At 45.0% G+C, this 26,699-nt stretch overlaps 1 protein-coding gene across 1 annotated transcript in view; it reads right to left on the bottom strand.

Annotated features, from left to right (window-relative positions):
* Ppp1r14c (protein phosphatase 1 regulatory inhibitor subunit 14C) overlaps positions 1-26,699 on the bottom strand; it is a 78,061-nt gene that overhangs the window by 14,871 nt on the left and 36,491 nt on the right. Inside the window, exons 2-3 of the mRNA XM_005065882.4 lie at positions 15,154-15,237; positions 13,418-13,450 (exon numbers count right to left, since the gene is read on the bottom strand). Of these exons, the coding sequence (XP_005065939.1) occupies positions 13,418-13,450; positions 15,154-15,237 (117 nt within the window). The remainder of the gene's footprint in view (positions 1-13,417; positions 13,451-15,153; positions 15,238-26,699) is intronic.

Genomic DNA, 26,699 nt, shown 5'->3' with positions numbered 1-26,699 from the left:
CAGTCAAGAAACAGCAAATCACCATGGCAGAGCCCTACTTCCAGATGTGTTCAGCCCAGGGGATGCTGGGATATACTCCCAACCATCAGAGCCCCATAGCAAGGTCCCTTCTGTCTCTCTCATCACTGGGTGAGTGCTCACATCCTCTGGGGGGAGGGGGAATTACTAGTTTATCCCTGTGCTAGCAGGGCACACCAGAATTGATCCGAATTTCATTATTTAAAAAAGGCTTAAGGTAAGATCTGTTGTGGCTTCTGTCACAATGACTTCTGCCAATGTACATTCCCAAAGGCCTTAACCATGGCTTGGTTTTGATTTCTCTCTTTTAACTTGAAACCACAGAACTATATTGTCTGCTTGATTTCTGGACTATCTGCCTTTAAAGGTAAATTCATTTTGCTGTGAGGGCGGCCCCTTAATCTAAGAGATTCAACCACTGCTCCTAGATGGATTTTTTTTTTAACCTGAGGTCCACCTGTGTTTGAATACCACGAAAGGAGCTCACAGCACTCTGCACTTTCAACCTTAGGATGTGTAACCCTCTTCGATTACTAATGGGTTTCTTGGAATTTTTGCATGCACAATTCAAGCAACATAAAGTAAAGTCCACATAAATAATCCAGCCATGGAAAGCAATAAACAGGACAGAAAAAAAAAGACAAATGAAATTATAATCTTCTACCTTCTAATCATTAAAGAGACTTAAGTAATTTCACCACAAGAATATCTGCCATGTCTTAATATTTGCTCAGGTGGTCCGTGAAGCAAACAGGCATTTACCTGGGGTCCCAGAACTGTAATTTAGGAAGCACAGATTCCCATGGAAACTAGAATGTGTCCCCCTAGGGAGGGTTAGAGATTCCTTTAAGGGTAAATAAGAAGGGGTGTAAGTGGCTTACAGGGGCTGCTTATCAAGGACAATGATCGGAGGGTAAGTCTGCTTCTATAGCGCAGGGCCCAGCACAAATCCTATAGAGCCATACCGCTGTTTTAAGAAAGGGTTCAGTTTACACAATCCTGGGGGTGGGGGTTCTCTCTGAAATGGCTTTCCTGTGATGTGTCACCAAGCGTGGACTAATCACCACAGCACAGGAGGGAATCTAGGTCACAAAATGAAGCCAGTGGGGCCTTCAAATACCTACTCTCTTTTTATCCTGACCCTCTTTACCAAAGATATAGAAATCTAAAATGCCACGTGTTCAACAGTCTTTAATTCCTATTTATTTGTGCCCATAAAATTCTAAACACCCAGAGGGAAGTGGGACTGTGTTTAAGAGTTTGATAAGTGGAAGAGTCCATAAAGTCACTATGAATCATTAGAAAATGTCAACTGAGCCCGCTGCTGTTTACAGGCTGTGCTGTAGGGCTGCAGACATGGCTCAGAGGAAGAGTGCTGGTCTCACTCTAGAAGGGCCCCCAGCTCACAGAGCAAAGAAAGACTGTGTTTCATAAAATAAAGACCGTGTTTCAGAAAAATAACGTCATTAACTGTGGGTGGCGAGCATCCAAAAGCAAGATATGGGTGGCTCTTCCAGTGAAAACACCTACTCTTTCCTTTTGTTACTGCTGTCGCCGTCATCGTCATCATCGCCATCATCATCATCATCGTCATCGTCATCGTCGTCGTCGTCGCCGTCATCATCATCGTCATCGTCATCGTCATCGTCATCGTCATCATCATCGCCATCGTCATCATCATCGTCATCGTCGCCATCATCATCATCATCGTCATCATCATCGTCATCATCATCGTCATCGTCATCGTCGTCGTCATCATCGTCATCGTCGTCGTCGTCGTCATCATCGTCGTCATCATCGTCATCATCATCGTCGTCGTCATCGTCATCGTCGTCGTCATCATCATCGTCATCATCGTCATCGTCATCGTCGTCGTCATCATCATCGTCATCATCGTCATCGTCATCATCATCATCATCGTCATCATCGTCATCGTCGTCATCATCATCATCGTCGTCGTCATCGTCATCGTCATCATCATCATCATCATCATCATCGTCGTCATCATCATCATCATCGTCGTCGTCATCGTCATCGTCATCATCATCATCATCATCATCATCATCATCGTCATCGTCATCATCATCGTCGTCGTCATCATCATCATCATCATCATCGCCGTCATCATCATCATCGTCGTCGTCGTCGTCATTGTCCTCACCCTGTCACTTCTCTGTACTCACCTGGTGCCTATAGCTATAGTTAGGGCTTCTATTGCTGTGAAGAGACACCATGACTGTGGCAACTCTTATAAAGGAAAGCATTTAATTGGGGTTGGTTTACAGTTCAGAGTTTTAGTCCATTAGCATCGTGGTGAGAAGCATGGCGGCATGCAGGCAGACATGGTGCTGGAGAAACAGCTGATACAGGCTTATTTGCAGGCAACAGGAAATAGACTGTGATAGTGGTGTGTGACTTGAGCATGTATGAGATCCAAAGTCCCCCTCCACAGTGACACACTTCCTCCAGCAAGGCCACACCTACTGCAACAAAGCCACACCTCCTAATAGTGTCACTCCCTCTGGGGGCCATTTTCTTTCAAACCACCACACACAGGATCTAGGAATATGTGGCAGAGAACAGGTCTGCCCTTTGCCCTCACCCCCTGAAAGGTCCCCTCCCTTGGGATGTCTTCCTCAATGAAGTCTTTTTGTTTACTTTAGGCCAAAATGATCTAATAAGGTGATTTTAAATGGGGGTCTTGGGTCAGAGTGCCACCTGGGGACTGAGGTCAGCTATGTGGGTGATCAATCATGTCAATACATTCAATCCCCCAGACAAACTCTGGACACCTAAGCTGAAGAGGAGCCTCCCATGATGCTACTCTGAAAATGTCATACATCACTGATGAGAAAATTAACTGTCCATTCCACTGGGAGGAGAAAACTAGAAGAGAAGCAGTGTGTCTAGAATGTTCCCAGTGTTGACTCCCTGCCTCTCTTCTCTTCTGTGATTCTGTTGTCTTGACCGGATGAATCAGAACAATAAATAGAACAGATTTCAATGATTCTGTGGGCTTCTCCAGTGAGTCAATCAGCAAGCCCAAAGCTGGCCCAAGGCACCCCTAAACCTACAATTGATCTTGCAGTGAGGATGGTGTTGGGAACAGTTCTATAACTTTGCAGAGTGCTGAGTCTTTACTAAACAGGAAATGAACACAGATTTTTGTTCCCTGACCACATGCCAGGAGGGAACATTTCAGGGTTGTTTTTCTCTGTAAAGACAGTGTTAATGGGCTGTATAGATATGCCGGCAGGGAGCATGGAAAAGAGAGAGCATGGGTTTATTTTAAATGTTAGTCCAAATGCCCCTCCAGCACCCGCTGGGCAGGGAGGTGCGGGTCATACAGAGTAGGAGGTGACTGGGGTTGTAGCTTAGTGGGCACAATGCTTGCCTAGCAACCTGGAGACCTAGCAGCACACAAGCCCAGCATGGTGCATTCCTGTAACCCCAGGACTCTGCAGGTGGAAGCAGGGGAATCAGAAGTTCAAGGTCACCCTCAGCTATGTAGTGACTTTGAGGCCAACCTAGACTACGTAAAACCTCAGAACAAAGCAACACAAAAGGCTAGGAATGAAAATGTGCATTCAGGGGACTCAGGGAGAGATCCTTTAGGCCACCTGATAAAGCCTCATGTGTATCTCGAAATGTTTAGTGAGATTAACCCTTTAGAATTCACTGCCCTGTTGCTTTACAGAGCTTCAGGGCTGTCACACTAATGGCTGCAGCCCTGGAACATAGTTCCTTATGACTCTGTTTTTTCTTTGACAGTGTCCAGTTCTGTCTCTATTTGAAAATACCTTTCCTTTTTTATTCTTGGTAAATCCATCTTTCAGCAGCATCATTTTATTAACTAGGGATATATAAGAAGTTATCTGCAGATCTTCTTGAGGGGTGCAGTGATACCTTTTAAAGGGTGAGTTTCCTTCTTTTTTGTTTTAAAATTTTTATTCATTTTACATACCAACCACTTCCCTCCTCCCACTTCCTTCCACCTCCTCCCCCTCCCCACTCCTCAGAAAGGTTAAGGCCACCCCCTGTGGGGAGAAGGGCAAGTGACTCATTTGTCATTAGTCAAGCTCTGTCCCTCTTGCACCCCAAGACTGGTGTCTCTTTAGAAGAAGTCTCATAGGAAGCTAGATGGGAAGTGTCTCACAGGGGCTAACACAGGGTTTCCTCCCTGAGAACTCAAAGCTGTTAAGCTGAGTAGTGTGGCTGCCCCAGGTTGGGGCACACCCTGGCAACCACTCTGGCTTAGAAAAGCCCTGATGGGCTGACGTAAAGGCCCTGTGATCCTTCTTTCCCATTTTGATAATATTTTGAGCATTTAACTCCCCACCAAAGTTGCCTTCTAAAGATATCGGCTTCTGAATAGCACTGCTTACTCACTGCTGCATCTCTGCCCTTGAATTAGTTGTAGTTCCTGTACATTTGTTGAGCAAATGAATAAAGAGGTTGTGGTAAAGCAATGACTATGCCTCCACTAGACAACCACGCAGCTTCTCTGTGCTGTCGGACGATCTCTCCACCCTAGCCTGTTCTAGGAAGACTGCACAGATCAGTCCACATCAGCACAAAGTAAATAACCACTTATAAGACAGGAAAGGATGTGACAGCTGATACACACATGATGAGATAATCAAGGCCACCACCAAAGCCCCTCAGAAAAGTGACATGCCCCAGGCTTGAACAAGGAGAGTCTGCCTTCTTACCGCCAGCATGGGGAGAACAATGGGGTGGGCTGTCTTTCAGAAGATACCAGTCAGTTTCTGTTTAGAAACCACAGCACATTTACCATGGCACAGCCCTGACATTTCTATGACCCCCACGGATGACTAGGACCTGGAAATGCTTCTCACCACCACTGCTTCTGAGGATGAATCATCCTGAGGCCCTCTGGCTGCATAGCAATTGACAGCCTTTGATTATTCAAAGACAAGCTTGTAGCGCAACCGCTGGGGGAGCAAACAACATCAAGGCCATGCAATGAGAACCTGATGTGTATACCCTGAGCAGTGGCATGGGCAGCTTCAGCTAGAAGTGGACGCTTTTCGGAACAGTCCATCCTTGGTGAGGGGACAGACCTCTCTCCTATACATACAAGCACATATTCTGTCCATTACCCTAATATAATGGAGACACGCCTATGTGATCCTAAGATTTAAAAATCACACAAAAGAGTGAGAAATAAGGAAAGAGGTTCAAAGTTGGCTGGTAGTAGCTACCCAATCAGTCCCCTGATCCCAGAAACACCAGAAGGTTGGCATACTGGCTCCTCCACCTAAAGTAACATGAAACAGAATCATCCCGGCCCTACTTGGACTGTGTGGCAATGTATTCCTGTATGTGAATATGGCCATTGCTGTTCCGTGGCACATGTGTGAAGATCACAAGGCAACCTCATGTATTAGTCTTCACCTTGTACCTTTAAAACACGGATCTTACAACCTACTCACTACACAGTGAGCTGGCCCTAATTACATTATGAGTTTTCATGTGCCCAAGTCAAGAAAGATTATGTCAGGAGGCCGTAATTTGGATATAAAGCATTGTAAGGAAATGAAAGTCCTTTTAGTAGTCTGCGGGAGAGGAGGAAACCATAGCCAGATATGAGAGAGGGTGACATGCCCAAAACAATATACTTCTGAGAAGTAGCAGATTCTTTGAAAATAATTTTTTTGACATTACGAATTGAAGAATGTAATGGGTGAATTGGGACAATTTGCATGTTTGCATGTAAATATGGTGTTACTTTATATAGATTCAAATTCATCAAGCACGTTACAGGCCTCTTGTGCACCAAACTTTACCTTATGGGTTTTCATACATACTCTGACCTGTCCATAGACAAGCTTGGGGCCTTTGGCAACTTTTCTATGGCTCAGATTCCTTAACTGATAATAGTGGAGTCCATCCCCTAACTATGTTGTAAAGATTAGATGAGTCTTCCTGTGTCCAGTCTGATGTGAGAGGCATCTGTACAGCCACTCCTTCCTACCAAAAAGCAGAAAACCAACAGGTAAATGGAAGATCGGCAACCCCTTTTAGGTCTGTAAGAGAGGAGAGACCACAGGAAAACCAACACAGTGGATGGAGAGACTGGTAGGTGAATATACAGAATTACAACCTGGAGTAGCAAATCACAGGCAGCAATCTCTGTGGGGAACAACACACAGATAGGAGACCCAACCACAAATGACAAGTTGTTGTAGAGATAAAAAACGCAAGGGGGATTCTAGTCTGAGTGTGGTATCATTTGTGAGTTCTGCCAAGTCCTCATATTGAACATCAGAGGAAAACTCCTTTGTGTTTCTAGAATCTAAGGAATTTGGGGAAATGAAAAAAAAAACAACTCTAGCTGGCTTGCTAATTTTGGGGTGCGGATGGAAGGCAAGATGCAGTGGGAAGGCGCGTGTGCAGACTGACAGGAACTGGTGAGCTCTCCAATCAAGGGACAAAAGGGATAAAGTCTCAGACTCTACCATTAGGCTGTGGAATTTCCCTCCCCACCCAGACCTATATTACCAAGGACTATTAACAGTAGTCTCCTGTACCCAATTTCATCAAGAAAAAATACAAGAAACGAAACAGGTCAAAGATCACAATTTAAAGACCATCATAATCAGATTCAGATATGATAGGGAACTTTGCAGGCTAAGAATCTAAAGCAACTATGGTACAAAGGCTCTGGGGAGAAGGCAGACAGCACACAAAGAAAGGAGAAAATAGAGAGGAAGTGCTGGTGATAAAATAAACATTCTCGAAGAAATACAGGCAACCTTTAGTGGCTAAAGAGTAGACTGGACACAGGTAAGGAAAGAATCCTTAAACTTGAGATAGCAGGCCTGATGGTTGGTCCCAATTGTCAACTTGGTAGGATCTAGAATCATCAAGGAGACAAGCCTATAGGAAGCTATAGGCATACCTATGAGGCATTGTCTAGGTTAGGTTAGCCTCTGGACATGTTTGTGAGAGATTATCCTGAATGGATTAAGTGAGGTGTGAAGACTTTCCCACTCTGGGGAGTATTATTCTCTGGGTGAGGTCTAGCAACACATAAGAATGGAGAGGGAGATGTGAGCACTGATATTTATCTTGCTCTCTACTTTTGATGTGGATATGGCATAACCAGCCTCTTTGAGCTCTTGCCACCTTGATGTCCCTTCCATAATGAATTGCATCTTGAATTGTGAACCAAGATAAATCCTTTTGGTATTAATTTGTTTTTGTCAGGGAGTTTTATCACAGCAATAGGGTTTAAAGAAATTCAGAGAGGGAGGAATTCCAATTCCATTGGCGAGAAGATACACTATTGTCAAAATGTCACCCTTCCTGACTTGACCTATAGATTAAAGGCAATCTCACTCAAAATTCTCAATAAGTGCTTTTGTGGTTATTGCTAGCTGACTCAAAAGTGTAGAGGCACATGACTGACAACAGCTGTCACAGCACCAATAGAAGAATGCCATTGCAGACAGCACCAATAGAAGAATGCCATTGCAGAGCTGATGCTATCTGTCTTCAAGGCTTACTAGAAGTTTCAGGTAATTGACACTGTGTGGTATTGTGAAAGAAAGAAAAACCTATCTATGACACAGAAGAGACAGCACACAAATACAATCAACTAATCTTTGATAGAGTAAACTTTTCCACAAATGGGGCTGAGACAGTTGGACATGCACATTCAAGATAAAAGCAGATATTGCAGATACAACTTCTCTCTCTTCAAAGTTTGACTCAGACCGACCAAACAGCCCTAGATGGAAAACAATCACGCTCCTACAAGATATCACAGAAGGAAACAGCAATGGCTCTCCATGGTGATGAGTGTTAGCATCAGCAAAGGCAAAACCCATGTGAGAAAAGATTGATAAGCTGGGCTTCCTTAGAATAAACTCTTCTGTTCTGTAAAATAGACTTCAAAGAGAATGAAAAAGGAAGCCGTGGTGTGGTAGAAAAGACTTCTAAAAGACATACCAGTTAATAAAAGCCTGGAGGCCAAAATAATCAATCCCCTTCCTACTCTTTCTCCTTGTGTGTGATACACGGCTATTCCACCAGCAATCTATATCTCCAGCCATGAAGAACTTTAATAATTCAACAGCAAGAGCTGGAGAGACAGCTCAGTGGTTAAGAGTACGTGCTGCTATTACAGGAGACCCGAGTCTCATTTCCACTACTGCATGGTGGCTCACAGCTGCCTGGAACTCCATTTTCAGGGACTCTAGTGACCTATTTAAGATTCTGTAGCCACTGTGTGCATGTGATACACTTAAATACACACAGACAAAATATTCATGCACATAAAATAAAAAGCATGTGATACATACTTAAATTTAACAACAGCAAAAATAATAAAAAAAACAAGAAAAAACCCAGTTTAAATAAACCAGAGACCTCACTAGACATATTTTCCCCCAAAGAAATACATAAGTAGCAAATGAATATACAAATAGATGCTTAAGATTATATATGCCATGGGGAATATTAGATTAAAACAATGAAACATCACTATACATAAAACTGTCAGAATGGCTGAAAGTCCAGAGCACCAACATCACCAAGTGTTGGGGGAGGATTTGGGGCAGGAGAGAATGAAAAGCAATCTGGCTACCTTAAAAGGGTTTGATAGTTTCCCACAAATGCAAATACAGTCTTAAGATACAATACAGCTATCACATTCATTGAAATTTACCCCCAAAGACATGGAAACTTATCATTACAAGTCTGCACACGAATATTCAGAGCAGCATTGCCAAACCTTGAAGGCAATCACGACATACTTCAATAGGTGAGCAGAATGTACAGACCTGGGGTTATCATCTAAAGCTAAATGGGAGTGGGCTACCAATCCACGGAAAGACAGGGAGGAGACTGAGGCATATGGATAAGAAGATGCCAGTCTGTGGGATGACATATTGTAAGACTCCACCTAGATGACAGACTGAGGAATCTATGGAGACAGCAGTGTCATGCTCCAGGAAGGAGGGAGGAATGGGAAGGCAGAATGTGGGAGAGTGAAGCTAGTCTGTAAGACACTGTGAATTATAAACACAGGCCAAACATTCCTCAAAACTCACAGTAGGGAGAAAAGAGTTAACACTGATGTAGACTGTGGACTTGGATGATTACCATGTATCAGTGCAGATTCATTGGGACCTAGAAATGTGCCACTCTGGTGAGGGATCTTGGTCATGGAGGCGGTTGGGGGTATAGGCAGGAAATCTTTATATCGTCTGGTATATTATGCTGTGAATCTAAAGTTGCTCTGGACACCTATGTAAAATACTAGGTCATGAATGATTTAACAAATGTCTAAAATGTTCATAGAAATAGTCAGTGCATGAGATGTGACTAGACTGATGCCCAGCTTATTAATCAATTAGCTAGTATTGTTGTTGCTGCTGTTAAAAGCATTCCTGCAAGCAGCCCTTACTTAAATGCAGAGGACAGCTACGATACTTCCACTTATGAAAAAAGGAAATGGAGGCTCAGAGAGCTGAGAGCGCGATTTAAACTCACACAGCACTAAACACTCAACCCAAAACCCATTCTTCTCTCCACCACCCACCCTCTCTCTGCAGCATGAGGCTGTAAGCAAACCCATCTCTATCTGCAAAGAGTCCTTGCTTACATTTCAGACTTCCAAGTGATAGGATTTTATATAAAGTGACTTTGACCAAGCGCAGCCCCTCCAGAGATGGCTGTTTTGGGGGGGGGTGCTTACATTATTCAGCATCTCGTTCAGTTCAGATAGCATCCTTTAAGGGTCTGAATCTCTCACTAAGGCACGGGAGGCACCTATGAGGACTGGCGGGATGAGATGGCAGCACTCCAGGCGCAGTGGTAGACCTCAAGGTCAAATACTGGCTGACTGGCCCACTCTTCTGACACCGTAGACAAGTTACCCAAACCCTCTGTACTCTAACTGATGGCTATGTGGATTAAATAGGACAGTGTAGGTTCGCACGGTGTGAGCTATTTAATTTTGGAAAGTAAAAGCCAGTACCTTCTCTCAAAGCCAAAGAGTCCAAAACTGTGCCATATGAGCACACATTAAAAGGCAAAGCACTCCACCTTCCCCAGAGGGTCCTTTGGGATAAATGAATTGAATGACTCCCTTACTCAGCAGTATTTCCATTCCTCTAAATCGTGAGCTAAAAAGGGAATCCAGAGATGTTCACTTGGAAACTTTAGCTGGTTGCCCTCCATTGGGAGTAGTCAAAGACCGCGTTTCGCCGTGAGCAGAGGCTGAGGCTAAGGAGACAGATAGCTCAGCTGGCAAAGGGCTTGCTGTGGAGGAGCAGGAGGAGCCAAGTTCAACCCCCAGCCAGGAATGGTAGTTAGTGCTGGCCCCGGGAGGTAGAAAATGGAGGATTCCTAGGGCTCATTGGCCAGCCAGCCTAGCCTACATGGAAATCTCCAGGTCAGGGAGGTAGACCCTCTCAAAGAACCAAGGAACCACAAAACCAGGCAGAGTTGGACAGCACCTGGGGAATGACAGGCAATGTTGATCTCTAGCCTCCATGCATCCACATGTGCTCACATCATGCATGCACCTATGTGAAGAGGTACGCACAAATGCACACACCAGAAAAGGGGGGGGGATGAGTTAGATGAGTTTTGTTGCAGGAACAGGACCCTCCTCATTCATTTATCTGCATAGCTGTGAACAGGTATAGGGTTTGATCTCTAGACACAGCAAAAAGCAAGGGGACACAAAGAGGATTGTTCAGGGTGCTGTCTGTGGGGCCCATCAAAATATATACCTGCCAGTCCAAGCCTGCTCGTTTAAATAGCCGTCCAGCTCAGAGGGGAGCAGAACAAAAAGGGAGTGAGTATTTGAGAGATGACATCCTGCACCTGCCAATCTGGTTTCTCTCAGCAGCAATCAGTGCCTCTCCACAGTGCAGTTGCCCATCTGCCTGATCCATTGCTTTTTACCTCAGCACCGGGGATGGGAGGCCCCGCACACGCTGCATGTCCAGCCTTCATAAAGCAGCATGAAAATAAAGCACCTGGTTAAAATCCTGACAGGCAAAAGGGAATAAAATTGAGCCATGAAACAGGAAAAAAGGGAAACTAGTCCAGAAAGAAATCTCGGCTGTTAGACATAAGACAGATAACGTTTTAAGATGTTAATAAAAATCACCAGAAGAACTAGAGTCCAGGAAGTGTTTTAGAAGCTGGGATGAGGCAAAGCACATGGAAAACAAAATGGGAATGAGCTTTGAGGTTCCACCTAAAGTTAATTCTAAATAAGAAGAAAAACCTGACATGCAGAAAGTTGAGGAAGATATAAATAAAATCAATGCGTAAAAAACAAAAACAAAACAGACGATTTCTGAAACACAGAAAGTTATGTGTTCAAACTTCAAGAGCCAACAAAAGACTCAGTGTCACACCAGAGCAAGCAACTATGAAATTTCAAACTATAGAAAGAGCTCCACAAGCTCACTGGGGAGAACTGTCACATGCAAGGGTCTAAGAGCAGAAATGGCTTTGGACTTCTCACCACTAGAAAGGACACCATCCCAGAATAGTGTATTTTCACTTGAGTTTAATTGTGACTTTATCTTAGACTTCTACCACATCATCCATAATATTGATTGAGATACAATGTCCCATATATAGGGATTCAAAAAATGTACCTATATACATCCTTTGCAAAAATATTATTGGATGGTAGGCTCCAATCATCTCCAGAAACACAGGAGACTGGGGTGTGGAGGCTAAAGATGGAATCCAGGACAGAAGGCTGGGTAGGGTGGAGAAGCAGTGTAAGGTGCTGGATTACGGAATCCAGGACAGCAATGAACAGAAATCTCAAATCGAGCTACTCAGCAGAACCCAAGAACGGCTTCTCCAAACCGCTCAGCAGCAGTTCCAGAGGAAGGTTTTGGGAGAAGGATGAGAATGAAGCACTTGGAAAACATTATGGGATAGACAAAAACAGTGGAATGTCAGCAAATTAGCAACAGGGACTAGACTAAATCAAAGGCCAGGAGAGACAAAGGGACACACACACACACACACACACACACACACACGCACGCACGCACGCACACACACACACGCACGCATGCACACACACACAAGGAGCCATGGGCCTCGTTCGCTGTTGGTTTAGTAAACACTTGTTTAAGTCATAAAATTATAGACTTCAACTATTGATTTAATAAAATATGGCTATATAACTTATTGAGGGAATAAATGAAAATGATTTACGTCAATAGTAAGCAAACTATCAATTTTCCCCTCAAGCCAAAAGATGAAGAATAAAAGCAATAATCCATAACTATGGATATAACAGTAAGTGAAAGTAAATAGACAAATGTGTTATCTATAAATGCCTCTAGAGAGGTGGAGGGGGAAGAAACCTTTATTTTCTCAGCCTTATAACATTTGGAGGTTTTTCAAAAGTATGAATGTGTGTTATATTCACCAAAAATATACTTTTAATAGACAAAATTAAACATTTGAATTTCCATAGGCTATAATCAAAACTGGAGGCTTTAAATACGTAACTCAAACTTAAACCAAGTAATCATAAAACACCTCACACTCAGACATACACACTTCTAAAAGCATCTTTTCTCCATATTTGCTACTTCAAAAATCAGAAGAGTTACCACCCTTGCTTGGATGTTAAGTGACTCCTAAACACCTGATCTGTCTTCTAATTTCTCTGATATACCATAGGAGCAAACAAAGTTTTTTGGGGGTCTAACAGTTTATAACTGATCAAAACCTTAATATCTACCCTGTTTTTGCTTTTAATCATTTAGATTCTACATCGAATGCTTTGGTCTAATTAGCAATATCCATTGTTTCTTATGCTAATACATACCACTTGAGAAATACCCAGACAAAGTATAACATTTTTCTCCTAATAAAGGTAATTAATGTGCATGTTTTTGCCTTGTACATGCCTAGAACCCACAGATGTCAGAATGGGGCACTGGATCCCTTAGAACCGGAGCTACAGGTGGTTGTAGCAGCAGGGAACTGAACCCAGGTCATCTGGAAAAGCAAAAGCAGCCAGTGCTCTTAACCGCTAAGCCATCTCTCCAGCCCTGGTTTTAGGCATTATTTTTTAAATGCATACCCATCAAGTCATAAGCTATATTCTCCCTCTATAATGAATTTGTACCTCCTCACAATTTTCTGTGAAGATAATTTTCTCTAAAACATAAGCACACCCCATTCCATTAACATCTTCCTGAACCAAACAGGTTTAGGCTTAGAAATGATAAAGCTAGCACCGCGAGAGCACAGGCACTCATGGGCGGAAACTGGTAATTTGCATTCACTTGTTGTAGCTTAGCTTTCAAAACAGACAAATTGGTTTGACAAAAACCAATTCCAACACAGCACTTAGGTAGAATAATTTGCTTACCTCTGTTGGTTTATAGCAGTCTACGAGAGCTTCCTAGAATTAAATACATGGAAAGTCAGTTTTTATTTTTAAATTCATCATCTTCAAAGTAAAATAAAAATCATTTCTTTTTAATTTAATGTATGTTATCTTTAATTATGTGTAGGGGAAGGTCTATGGAGTATGTATACAGGAGTGCAGTATCCATGAAAGCCGTGGAGGTTGTTGGACATTCCATGGAGCTGGAGTTACCGGCAGTAGTGAGTCACCTGACATGGGAGCTGGGAACTGAGTTCTAGTCCTCTAGAAGAGCAGCAAGTCCCCTTCTCTTCAGGCCCCTCATTTCATCTTTATTATTTTACACAAGTCTGCCAGGGCTTCCCATTGACTCTCTACAATCACATCTTATTCAGCACTTGGTCAGTTAAGACATTAAAATGTCATTCATATGCAGCCATATTTTGTCCTTAGCATGGGTACATATGCACATATATACTGCATAGGGTTTTTGAATTACAAAATACTTGCCTTTGGGGCTATCGCAGTCTTAAAAGTCAAACATTACCCTCACTAGTTTATAAATGCCTCGCTGAGCAGAGCTTGCTTTGAAGGGTGTTTTTTTTTTTTAACCTCTTTCTGCACACACTCATGTGGGCACCCACTTCCCTTTGAACTCCCTGCCTGGATAATATTAAACTGTACATTCTTAATGCTGAGACTCTGCCTATGGAAAACTCTGGACACGGAGAGAGGGCCCTGGCCATGATTCAGCCACAGATGGTCCTCGGTTCTTCTCTCCTCACTCACCTGGGAACCAACCAGGAAGACGGAGACAAGAGAACAACTAAAAAAAGTCCCTTCCAAGTTCTCAGCTTATTTTATATGTTATTTTATTTTCTATAGAACTGATGGCTACTTTATCTTTAAAAACAAAAAATACTATTGTCTCTGAATGAAATCTACACACAAGGAATAATCATTGTCACAGAGACTTCTTGCCACTCCCAGGGCATTAGTAATTATGAACACATTAATCACATCAATGGAGTAAAATGTGCACTTTGGCTCCAGTCACCATGCGTCACTGGGAATAGCCAACAGCCACTAACCGTAATTTCCAGTGGACGTTAAGAGCAATGGCAGGTCACAGGCTAATTAGATTTTGAACTGCCCAGTGCACATTGAGAAGTGGTAGGCCTGACCTCCCATGGGAAGAGCTATGTTTTATTGCTTTCTGATACGGAACATTAGGCACTTCAATCCCAGCTGTTCCGGCAGAATACAATCAGGTGAGCGCCTAATAAAAAGGTACTTTACTAAACAGAATTACATTTCAAGCCATCTAATTCTAGAAATTGCTTTCATGAATGATTTAATCCACAGTTGAAAGGCCAGAGCCCAGGACTTGGATATTCCCTGATCTGGTAGTCTCTTTTCCTTCGTACTTGCCTGCATGGCACCGCTGCCTTCCCTGGAGATCGACTTTTCAAGGTAGAGCCAACTCTCTTTCCCAAGATAATAATGTGCCTTGGAAGGCCCATGGAAAACTGTCTGTTGTCAACATGTTTTATTATCAGACATGCAGTAGATGGTGACAAGCTAGTGGCGATGCTTTCTGTTTTACAGACCACCATTGCTCCAATCCTGGGGACTGCCAGTGTCCCCACCAGACAGCAGCAGTTACACCCAGGCTTTGGAAACCCAAGTGGACTCAAACAGCCATGTTCATAAAATCCTAGATTCTGAAAGCTGTTTACCTGTAATTTCGAAGCTCGCTCTTCCTCGCTGTCAGCATCAAGAAGATCATCAATGTCGATTTCTACTTCTGGCATTTCTTCTTCCTGGTGGGAGCGAAGGGGAGGGCTTTAGCTCAGGGAGAAACTAAGTAGTACACACTGAGGACTCGATTATACAACCAGAAGGGGTGATGAGGAAGGAGGAGAGAGCAAGACTAGAAACGGGTAGGGGTGGAGGAGGAGGGTGAAGAAAGGGGGGAGGAAATGAGAGGTGGGAAAGGAAGGGAAGAAAGAAAAAAGAGGGTGAGGGGGAACAGTGGAGTGTTTAGCATCCTAACAGTAAATCACACCCATGAGAAGAAGATCATAGACTGGCAGAGTATTTATCCTCTGTGGACACTGAACATTTATGTCATGGCTTTGTAAATCTATCAGAGGAACCTGGCACAGATCCTACTCAAGAAATGGGAGCGGTGGCCAGCTTAGAGTCATCTGTCCTAGGACACAAAAGCACAGTCAGTAATGAGTACCTCCTCAGAACAGCACAGCAGTGGGGTCCTCACCCCTCACCCCTACCACAAAAATCACAGCTTTGATGCCGAGCCAAACTGTATCAAGCCAGCTTGGCCTTGTGTGATGATGTTTGCCCCACGCAGGGGCACCTCAGCCAGATGTCCTCTCATTAGGAGTGCACGGGGCTCTCTGTCAGCTACTGCGCTTGACCCATCTCTCCAGACCTGGAGAGCTGGGTTATCTAACATGGCCACCACGGGTGGCATTTAAATTCCTCACACTGAGAGCCAGACACAGATTCACAGCAACCACATCTCAAGTGCTGGAGAGCTCGTGCTGTACATGGCTTCTGCACGAGACTTAGAACATATCATCAGGATGAAAGGTCCTGAGGGGTAGAATGACCACAGGGCCACTAGACCCCTGAACCAGAGTCAGGAAGCAAAGTCCCAGTCCTAAAAATCCTTACTCTCCAAAGAGATTAAGAGGTGCAGAGGAAATACTGAGTCTTAAAGGCCATTCCCAGGTCACTCCTGAGACCGGAGGTCATGTGACTGGAAAACTGTGGGCTTCTTCGTAAGAGGTAATGCTGACACACAGTAAGGACTGACTGAGTAATAGTCACAGGCACCTCAGGTAGCCACGGTGTCTCTGCCTGACCAGATGCCTCAGGGGCCTGGGGCAGCCATGTACAGCCTGCACACCACAGAGGCTATCAAAGGATGGTGATTCTACATGCTCTCTTGACTCTGGATTCTGGATGTTAATCCTAGAACAATGACAGACTCAGTCATTTCCAAGGCAGTGAAGGCTTCCAGAGTCTCTAGTGGCCTAACCAGAGTTTGGCTGCCTTTGGGTATTTGCCCCATATTAAAGATATGTACCCACTCGGAGGCTCTGGTGCCAAGAAGTGAAACAATGATCTTCAGAGTGCTGGACAATGTTATTAGCCCCGCCCCCATGCTTCTTTAGGCAAGCATTCTGCTGGTACTATGACTGTGATGCTAGCCCAAAGTCCCGGCGGCAGGAGTGATTCTGAGAGATACTTGTGTTCTCCCTTCAGTTGCCAAGGTTTCACTTTTTTATTTTCAAATATAAAATTAGTGCATTTAATAGGCGTTCAAGAGTGAAAGCTGACCTGATGTCCAAAGGAAATACACCAAAGGCTCCCATGTGCCACCTAGCCCAGGAATGGACCGCAAAACAAAACCCAAATGGATGGGGCTTTTTATTCTGTGGTTTTGAGAGTTTCTGTGGGTGTATTCCACCACCTACAAAAACCCCAAGGATGCTTCTCTTTTAAAAATTAGAGATCATTGAAACATCCCACATACTTTCTCAGCTTGGACTCCAACAAAAACAGTGTCTGTAACAGAGGAAGGGAGGCAGCTTGGGGCCAAGATTCCTTTCCCCAGAGTGAAAAACAAACAAACAAAACTACTTATCTTTCCAGAAGCTAAACTTAGAACGGTCCAGTCTTTGTCTCATGGCTTTCCATAAACTGTAAGATGGCCAGCCACAGAGGGAGTGGGTGAGAATTGACACCATCACTTCCCCCAAGTTGACCAAACTACAATCCTTAATGTAAAAAAACAAAAAAAAATCTCAGTTTTTAAAAACTCACCAGGAAGTAGGAATAGGAGAAATAAACTTGGACAGTCACAAGCTGATGTCACCTTGATGAGAACATGGCCGCTGAAGGCACTTCAGCCAGGGCAGGAAAGGACAAATGAGGGAGCTGGGCCAGTTACAGCTGATGGGAGAGTTGGGGGCTGTGTGGACAGGGCTGTTCTCACGCACTGGACGGGAATGCGAGTCCTCGAGAATGGAAGACAGGGTTAAGAAGTGTGAGAATCGGGGAAGGAGAAGAGAGGGAGCTCAAGAATCAATGAGCTGGATGCTGGAGAAGGAAAAAGTACAGAGCAGACCCAGGCTCTGAGCCCAGGATGCTCCAGAGAAAGGGAAACAGTAGGGATGCTGGGACCATCCAGACTTTCCTGCCCGACCTAGCAGCTGTGAGGCCAGCAGGACCAGCGTCCATGCAGCTATGAAGCAAAGGCAGGACACTCACTCTGCAATGCTCAGGCCTACACTGTAGCGCTGAGTGACAACATGTGACCCTGATAGGCAGCCACAGTAACCGGGAGCTTCACACAGGCTCTGACATTAGTATATGGTAATACAACTGAGACAGGCCAAGCCCATCTAAAATAATGACACATGTACTCACATACATACCACCATGGACACTCACACATGTGTACCTAACACCACCATATCTCACACACACACACACACACACACACACACACACACACACACACACCAACTGAGACAGGTCAATCCCACCTTAAATAATGACACATGTACTCACATACATACCACCATGGACACTCACACATGTATACCTAACACCACCATATCACACACACACACACACACACACACCCCACATGCCACAGCATGCATACTTTCTTTCTCATGCACACTCTCTCACACACACACATTTGCATGCAAACTACCTTGAATACAGTCTCACTGCTGTGCACCACATCAGGCATATTCTCTTTCTCCCTCCCCTCTCCAGCCAGCTCACTTGAGTCCCCCCATATATACATATTTCTAACTAGCCAGAGGGCTCATACTGAACTCTGAGAGTGGTCAAATAAGTTTTTACAAAATGTAAATGCCGCCTTGTCCCAGAAGAGTAAGACCAGCAGGAATGCTCAAGCTAAATGCAAATTTGAAAAGGATTGTGTCATCTAGTTTTACACAACAGCTCTGCAGCTCTCAGAAGTGTCTATCCCAAAGCGGGCATGGGAGGACACAATGGTATGAACTACTATGCAGACTGTGGCATCTCCATAGAAACAGGGGAGGGCAGTGATGGTGGAGTCTGAGGAGCCTGGCAAACATCAGCTACTGTGGGCTGTCCAAACATTCATGAGAAAACCAGTCAAACATCTGTGTCTCACCTTTGTATGAGCCTGTGTGGAGAAGGGGCGATTGACACAGAAGATACAAGATCAGAACAGAGCCCTTAGGGTTATGTGAGTTCTCTATGAAAACATTGATACTTCATGTTTTCCTTCTAGTGACAATCCCCCAAACTTCCCGTAAACAAGCATATTCTTGGAATGATCACCTGTGACTACATCAAACTAAGCCAAGTGTATTTACACATTGCACCAAACAGGATCTACATTAGTTGTCATGGGCTACTGAGACAAAGGTCAGAGGGCAGTCTAAATATATACAAATTTAATCATAGGAATGACTCATTCACACCAAGCAATGCTAGATATCATCCAGCCGACTCTGAGCCACAGCGATAGGTACGGGTTCCCTGCTACTGAAAGAAAGAAGTCAGCCCTCGCAGTTCATACATGGTGCACATTAAGATGGTTGTGTTTGTGTTTAATTTGCAACTCCCAGTATAATTTCATAATTGGGTGAACCATAAGCATCGGAAGTTTATATTTGTTTTTAAGTGATGCATATGTAAATGATATTGTAATATTAAATATTTAAATTAGCAAGCTGCAAGAAATTATTCCCACAGAAAAGTATCAGAACATTGGGAATTAGAGGTAGACCCAGAGGCTTTCAAGAGGAAATTACACACATTAGGTTAGAGAGCCAAGGCCAGCAGGCTTCCCAACCGAAACACCAAATGCTCGAAGCCAGGAGCAAGTCCTTCATCTGTGTAGCTGTTACATGAAGTCTGACACTAGAAGATTTGCAAAGAAAAGGGATTTATTCAGCTCACTATTCTGGGAGCCCAAAAGCATGACATCAGCATGCTCATAGGAGGGCGTCATAGTGGCATCACATGGTCGGACACATGTAAGAAGCCAGATAGAGACAGGAAGCAAGAGGCAGGGGAAGAGGCATGGTCACTCTATAATGACAACCAACTCATTTTGAAACTGACCCATTCCTGTGAGACCCAACCCACTCTGTTCTGCAGTGTTGACACTAACCTCTTCATGAGGGGCTAGTCCCCATGATCTAAGGACCTTCCCCCTCTTTAAGAGTCTACCAGTTCAACACCACCACACAGGACCAAACTGGGAGCACATGAGCCTTCAGAAGCAAACCATATCCAAAGCAGAGCAAACAGGGACTCTAGAATCCCAAGGAGAAATGTCTTCCAACTTTGATGCCTATCTCCTTCCCAATAGGTCAGTCAAGGGTGACAGGGAAAACCACAGGCGTTTTGACGCATTGGGTCTTACATCTTAACAGTGTTACCTACTTTGTGAAAGAAACACTCTGGGGAAGCAAAGGAATCAACCCACGAAGAAGCCACCTGGAGTGCTAGCTGACAAAGCTCTGATGGGACAAAATAAAATCATGACTTAGGAGGGACAATAGGGCAGGGGCTTGAAGAGTCACAGCTGGGTCAGCCATGTGTCTGGGAGTCTATCAGACATGGGGCCAGTGCCCAACACACACATGCATACATATCTCACAGGCAGCATGGCCTCCTAGCAGGGCCAGGGTGACCCTCAGCTTGGGCATTAAACAGCAGGAGTACATAAAACACCTTGCCACAGTCTGATGGCACACTGTAGTATTTCCCTAGCACACACTTGCTTTAAAACCTAAATGAACTCATACAGATGAAGTCTCCTCAGAGCTGAGCAACCAGTCTCACCAACTACTCCTTTAAAAACATTGCAACAACCAAACACGCTGACACATGCCTGTAACCCCAGTGTTCAGGAGGTGGGGCAGGAAGATCAGGAGCTCAAGTTCATCCTGGGCTACATGGCTATCCTTGGGTACCTGAATCACTCACTCACACACACACACACACACACACACACACACACACACACACACACAGAATGAGCACATGCCCGCACACACCTGACCACAGATAACTCTATGGTAAAGGGATGTTTCATATTCTATTCTTGGAATTATTGTTCTTGTCTCTCAAGACAGCAAGGCTTAGCACACCCTTTTCACACGTCCCATAGCTTATGTTCTTTTCTGAGGCGCTCGACACAAAGACAAGTGACAACTGCTGCAGATGGAGACAGCCACCACACGTGCCGTCCCAACCCCCGAACATTCTGTCTCCCTTGCGTCCTGCTCCTGAAAATGCATAGGATACAATGGACCAAGAGTTGCATTATTTTACAAACACCTTGGAATGTGTTTGAGTTTCTGACAGCTCACAGGCTCCATTTAGCACTTCAGTTTTATGAACAAACGACTTGTGACACACCCGCATGTCGTAGCAGCCCAGATCTCAGTGCTGTCTCAGCATAACAGCATCAATCAAACAAATGCTGCCTGGAAGACTGATACTCCTGGTGATGTTAGATTAGTCTAGAACAGTGGTTCTCAAGTTGTGGGTCACGACCATTGGGAGTTGAGCAACCATTTCACAGAGGTTGAATATCAGATATCCTACATATTGGATACTTACAATTCATGACAGCAGCAAAAGTACAGTTATAAAGTAGCAACAAAGTAATTTTATGGTGGGGGGGTCACTAGAACATGAGAAACTGTATTAAAGGGTCATAGCATTAGGAAGATTGAGAACCATTGTTGTAAAAGAAGGCACAACTAGATTAGGGTCTCAGGATCCCAGGAGAGTGACCCCCTGGCAAACATGCTTGCTATTTTTTGGGGGGGAGGGAGAAAGTTTCTATATCTGAGATACCAGGATCAGGGACAATGAGATATCAGGTTTTGAAATATCACCACAGACTGTAAAGTTGACCATCCCTAATCTGAAAACCTAACATCCAACACGCCCTGTTTTTAAAAATGTTTGACTTATCATTGTGTATGTGTGTGTACATGTGTTCGCACACACGAATGTGTGAGTAGGCCATGATGGGTGTGTGAAAGTCAGAGGACAACGTGTGAGAGTTGGTTCTCTCCTTCCACTGTGTAGATGGAACTTAGGTCATCCGGTCTGAGCAACAAGGGACTAGAACTCTATGTTAGCTTTGTTTCCGTTGCTGTGACTAAAACAGTGACAGCCACAACAAAAAACCAAGGCAGAGCTTGTTCTTATGGCGGAGCTTGTTCTTATGGCGGAGCTTGTTCTTATGGCGGAGCTTGTTCTTATGGCGGAGCTTGTTCTTATGGCGGAGCTTGTTCTTATGGCGGAGCTTGTTCTGGTTCGTGGTTCCGGAGGGTATGAGTCCATCACGGCAGGGAGGCGTGACAGCAAGACAGCCAGTGGCAGCGGGAGGAAGCAGCTGAGGGCTCATGGCTTCAAAGGCAACCAGGAAGCAGTAGGGAGCGAACAGGAAACTGCTCCAAAGCTTTCAAGGCTCACTTCTGGTGGCACACTTCCTCCAAACCTCTCCAAACAGCACCAAGTCAAGATCAAGTGTTCAAATACCCAAGCCTGTGGGGATCATTCTCACTCAAACTGTTAAACACACATGAGACAGATGCTCACCACGGTGCCACATCCCAGCCCCCTAATCCAATGCTTTGGGAGTGTTAGCATGACACTCAGAAGTTACGGATTTGGGAGTATTCTGGATTGCAGTATATCAGATGAGGGCTCCTCAGACAGCATAATATATAGCCTAGTAAGTACTGGCAAGCCTTCCAGAGAAAAATGGCCTAGGAAGGGGAAAAGGGAGGAAGGAGAGGGAGGTTAGGATGTTAACAGGGAAGGACTCAGTGAGACACCTCGTTAAGAGATCCTGAGAAGAAAAGAGACCATAGCTCTTTGGGGGAAGTGCAGGTATCAAGCTGTATCTAAAAAGCTGCAGGGGGCAGGAGCCAGTGGGTGGGTGGAGCTCACCTGCTGAGAACCACAGGGCCCTATAAAGCATCTAGAATGTGCCAGAAGCAAGAACAGCCACTGGTGGGTTTGTACAGAGGGATGACACGCCCTGGTTTACCTTTGAAAGGTCTCACCCCTGCCGCTTGCCGAAGAATGGGCTTTGGGGAAGGGAGAACATATGCAGAGACCATTAACACAGTCCCAGAAATAACTGGTAAAAGACAACACCACGGGCTGGGAGCAGAGCGGTCACATGACACGCCTTCTGCCCTGACAACTAGGCTCTTATGCGGGTCACTGCTGACTGATTCAAACTTCACACCCAACGGAGGTGTTCCTGAGCTTCTCCGCCAGGGACTGAAGTGGGTGAGGGCAGAAGTCTTTAAATGGAGATGAACATGAGTGCACGCTGCTCAAACAGCAGCAGGCTGTGAGACAGCCCTGCAGATCAAGGGGTGAGAGAGGGCACTGCCTGAGGAGACACCTTGCCTTAGAAGGCAACAGGACTACTCGACATTGGCTGAGCGTCGAGCGGCCAAGCTGAGCAGAGGTCCCCTAGACTGCCACCACTGGCCATGTAGCCTTTTCTTTCCAGGTAGGAGGTTCTCCCTCCTCAGAGTTAAACAGGCATCGCTGTACCCCACGGACCCTATATTCCACCCCTAAAACCCTTCCTACCTATAGCAATTCATTTTAGGAACATATCTGAAGAGCTACTTACACTCTCCCAACATGACTAAATAAAAGTCTTTAAAGGACTCCCAGGGAGCTGGGAGTGGCTCAGTTGGCAAAGTACTTGCCTTGCAAGCACGATGATGCTAGTTCAAGCCCTAGGACCTGTGTTTAACACAACAACAACTAGGCGTGGTTATACATGTTTTAATCCCAGCAGAGCACAGGAAAGGAGACACATGTAGACCCCTGAGGTTCTCCTGTCAGCCTACTTGGAAAATTCCAAGCCAATGAGACACCGTCTCCATTGTCACAGGAACTATAGATGGAGGATGGGAGACATCGGAGGAAAGACAGTGATGGTCATATACAATCAATTTCTTTTCCAAAGACAAATTCTCAAAGTAAATGTCTCTGCCAGGGAATGTTTTCATTGTTGCTGTCTGAAAAAAAAATACAAATGAAGGCCTAACGCATTATCAGTTTGCTCAAAGTCACAAGGACTGAAGGGGTAGGAAAAAAAGACAGGGAAAGAAAAGAAAAAGTAAGCAAAAATCCCAAGAAACAGAGCCAGAAAAAGACCCCGCACTGCCCAGAAAGGGACTTCCACTCAGTGTTGAGAGATGCCAGGATCACAGCTGATAGACTGCATCCTGGACAAACGTCAAAACAGACAAGAGTCCAAATGAAAAAGAGCCAGAGAGGCCAAGCTGAGACACAGGGAGCCTGAAGCAGGGCACGGAGAGCATGGTCTGGAGGGAGCAGCTGAGTCAGGGCACTTCCACAGTGCCCAGCCTGCATGATGGTTGAGACCTGGGGGAGGGGCAGAGAGAAACTCAGACTCCATGCTGGCAAGCCTGCAGGGCTATTCTGCATGAGCTTGCTGGAAAGCTCCTTACTTCACTCCCTCACAGCACAGAGGAGAGGATCTCCCATTGGGTACATCAGGGTCAGAGGGTATGTTCTACCCATCTGCCTTTGGGCAAATTCCAGTCTTAGAGGGGCCAGTCATCAAACAAGCCAGTGACTACCAGAGCTTGCTGGTGAAATGAAGTCAGGTTCCTTTGTAAACAATGTGTGTAGCCCTTTATGTTTCGTCCATGTGTTCTGTGTGGGCAAAGGGACTGATCACAGGACCCCTGCATGGACCCTCCCCTTCCTAACCCACTCTGCAGCTCTCCACAATGACAGCTACTGTATGGCCCACATGTCCCTGATTCCGCAGATTTATCAGCGAGTTTTCCGCCTCCTAGGCTAAGCTACTGTGGGACACTTTGAGCTGGCTTCCATACATGCATTCTCACCCTTCTCTAGTCCAATCCCCACGCTGTAGCCAGCTTGGCAACTTTAAAACACAGATCTGTCACCTTCCCAGAGCATTTGAGTGGCTTCCAACTTGCCTTAGGAATAAAGTCTTTATTGCACAGGATTGTTTTGACTATCCTGTGTTTTTTGATTTTCCATATGAAGTTGGGTATTGTCCCTTCGAAGTCTGTGAAGAATTGTGCTAGGATATCGGTGGGGATTGCTTTGAATCTGTAAATTGCTTTTGATAGGACTGCCATTTTTACGGTTAATCCTACCTATCCATGAGCATGAGAGATCTTTCCATTTTCTGATATCTCCAAAGACTTAAAGTTCCTGTCATATAGAGTTTTCACTTGTTTGCTTAGAGTTACCCCAAGATATTTTATATTATTTGGCTATTGTGAAAGGTGGTATGTGTTGTGGGATTCCCGCCCATACTATATTAATTATAATGCTGTTGGCTGTTTGCTATGGTTTCTTAATGGCTAGTTCTGACTTAATTATTAACCCATAATTACTAATATATATTTTTATAAGGTCTTACCTTACCGAGAATGCCAGACTTGCGTTCTCTCCTCCCGGGATCACATGGCAACTCTCCACTCTTGACTACATTTCCCAGAATCCTCCTCCTAGTCCCACCTATCTTGCTTTCCCAATGGCCAACAGTACTTTATTTCTCAACCAATAAGACAACATATACACAGAAGGACTTCCCCCAACAGTGGTGTTTCTCTGACTTTTTGCATGTTGTTGTCTTCCAGGCTGTCAAAGAGGAGGCCAAGTCTGCTCCTGAGAGCAGTGTCCAGAAGGCGAGATAAACTAGGGGACCAGACACAGTGTGCCTTCACTACCTGGACCTGGACAGGTGCACTTTGTCTGTGGACTTAGTGAGCACAGGGTTCAATAAAGATTGCAAGAAGAGGAAGAGAGACACCCCCCCCCTCCTTGACTTAACAAGATGTAACTAAGTTCTGGCACTGTAAGTTTTGGTTTTGGTTTTGGTTTTTAGAGTCAGGGTTTCACTGTGTAGCCCTGGCTGTCCTAGAACTAGCCTGTAGAGCAGACTGGCCTCAAACTTACAAAGATCCACCTGCTTCTGCTCCCCAAGTGCTGGGATTAAAGGTTTCTACTCCATTTGCTGACTGCACCCTGTGGTTCAGGCATCGTTTTAGGTACCAAGTTTCAGAGGTCACCAAGCTCTAAGATTCACAGCTGAAGTTTAGGGCAGCAAGAAGGGTTTAAACAAGTAATGATGAAGAAAGCAGATGGCTGCGACTGAGATGTTCTTCCTCTTGGCAGAGAGGGAACACTCAGGAGCCCGAGGGTTGCTATCAGGGGCGTCACTCTGCCACCGATAGTCTTGGCTTCTTCAGAGTCCCTCTGAGAGCAGATGGCTCTGATGTGGCCACCTTAGTACTTCTCAGAACTTGCTGGCACCTCCACTGGGAAGAGAGTTGAGGAAATCATCTTCTCTTGTGGAAATATTAAGCTACACAAAGTAGGGATGTCCTATGATATTTTATGGGGGGAGAAGTCACTTACATGAGAAGTCAAGAAATCTGAGAACCAAAGGTCAGCACGCTGCTCTCCAGGACGCAACCGGAACCCAAAGAGAAAGCGTCTCCTTCCTCCCAGCTCTTTTAACCCCCTCCACCCAACCCCACCCCATACATTCTATATACCTGTGACCTCGTCAACGGGCATGGTCAGTGGTCAGCACTATGGGTATGTAAGATCTCTCCCTACAATCTTCTATTGCTTTTTAAAGTATATATGTGGGTCTTCCCCCTAGGATGATGAAGGGACATCAGTGACAAACTGGGGGGAGGCTGTTCTGGGTGTGTGTGGGGGGATACTGCTCAGCCATTTACACTTACCTTGGTGGGAAGCTCTCCATCCTCTGAGGAAGGAGAACTACTAATGCCCACAAAGCCAAAGCACAAACATGCAAAGCCAGGCCTTCACGACCCCTCCTCCCCTGAGCAGGCAGGGGACAGGTGTCACAGCAGATTGCCTCCACACTGGAAACAGGACCACCTTTTTCTCCACCCGACTTCAACAGCACGGATGCCCACCCCAGGCATCGTGTGGCAGTCTGGAAAACAGTTTCGCCACTCTGTGAAGCAGCCTGTCAGCTTTGGGCCATCTGTTCCCTCCTCCCTAACCTCAAAGACCCCAGTCACTCAGTGAATGCACAACCCAGTTCAAATACTTATCGTCAAGCCATGCAAGGCAAGTGATCCCAGAGCCTGGATCTGGAGTCATCTTCTACCAGTAACTGTTGGGGGTAGGATTTAGG

The sequence above is a fragment of the Mesocricetus auratus genome, unplaced genomic scaffold (assembly GCF_017639785.1).
Source record: "Mesocricetus auratus isolate SY011 unplaced genomic scaffold, BCM_Maur_2.0 Super-Scaffold_100018, whole genome shotgun sequence".
In the NCBI taxonomy this organism is placed as follows: Eukaryota; Metazoa; Chordata; class Mammalia; order Rodentia; family Cricetidae; genus Mesocricetus; species Mesocricetus auratus.
This window is presented reverse-complemented; position numbering and strand designations above follow the sequence as displayed.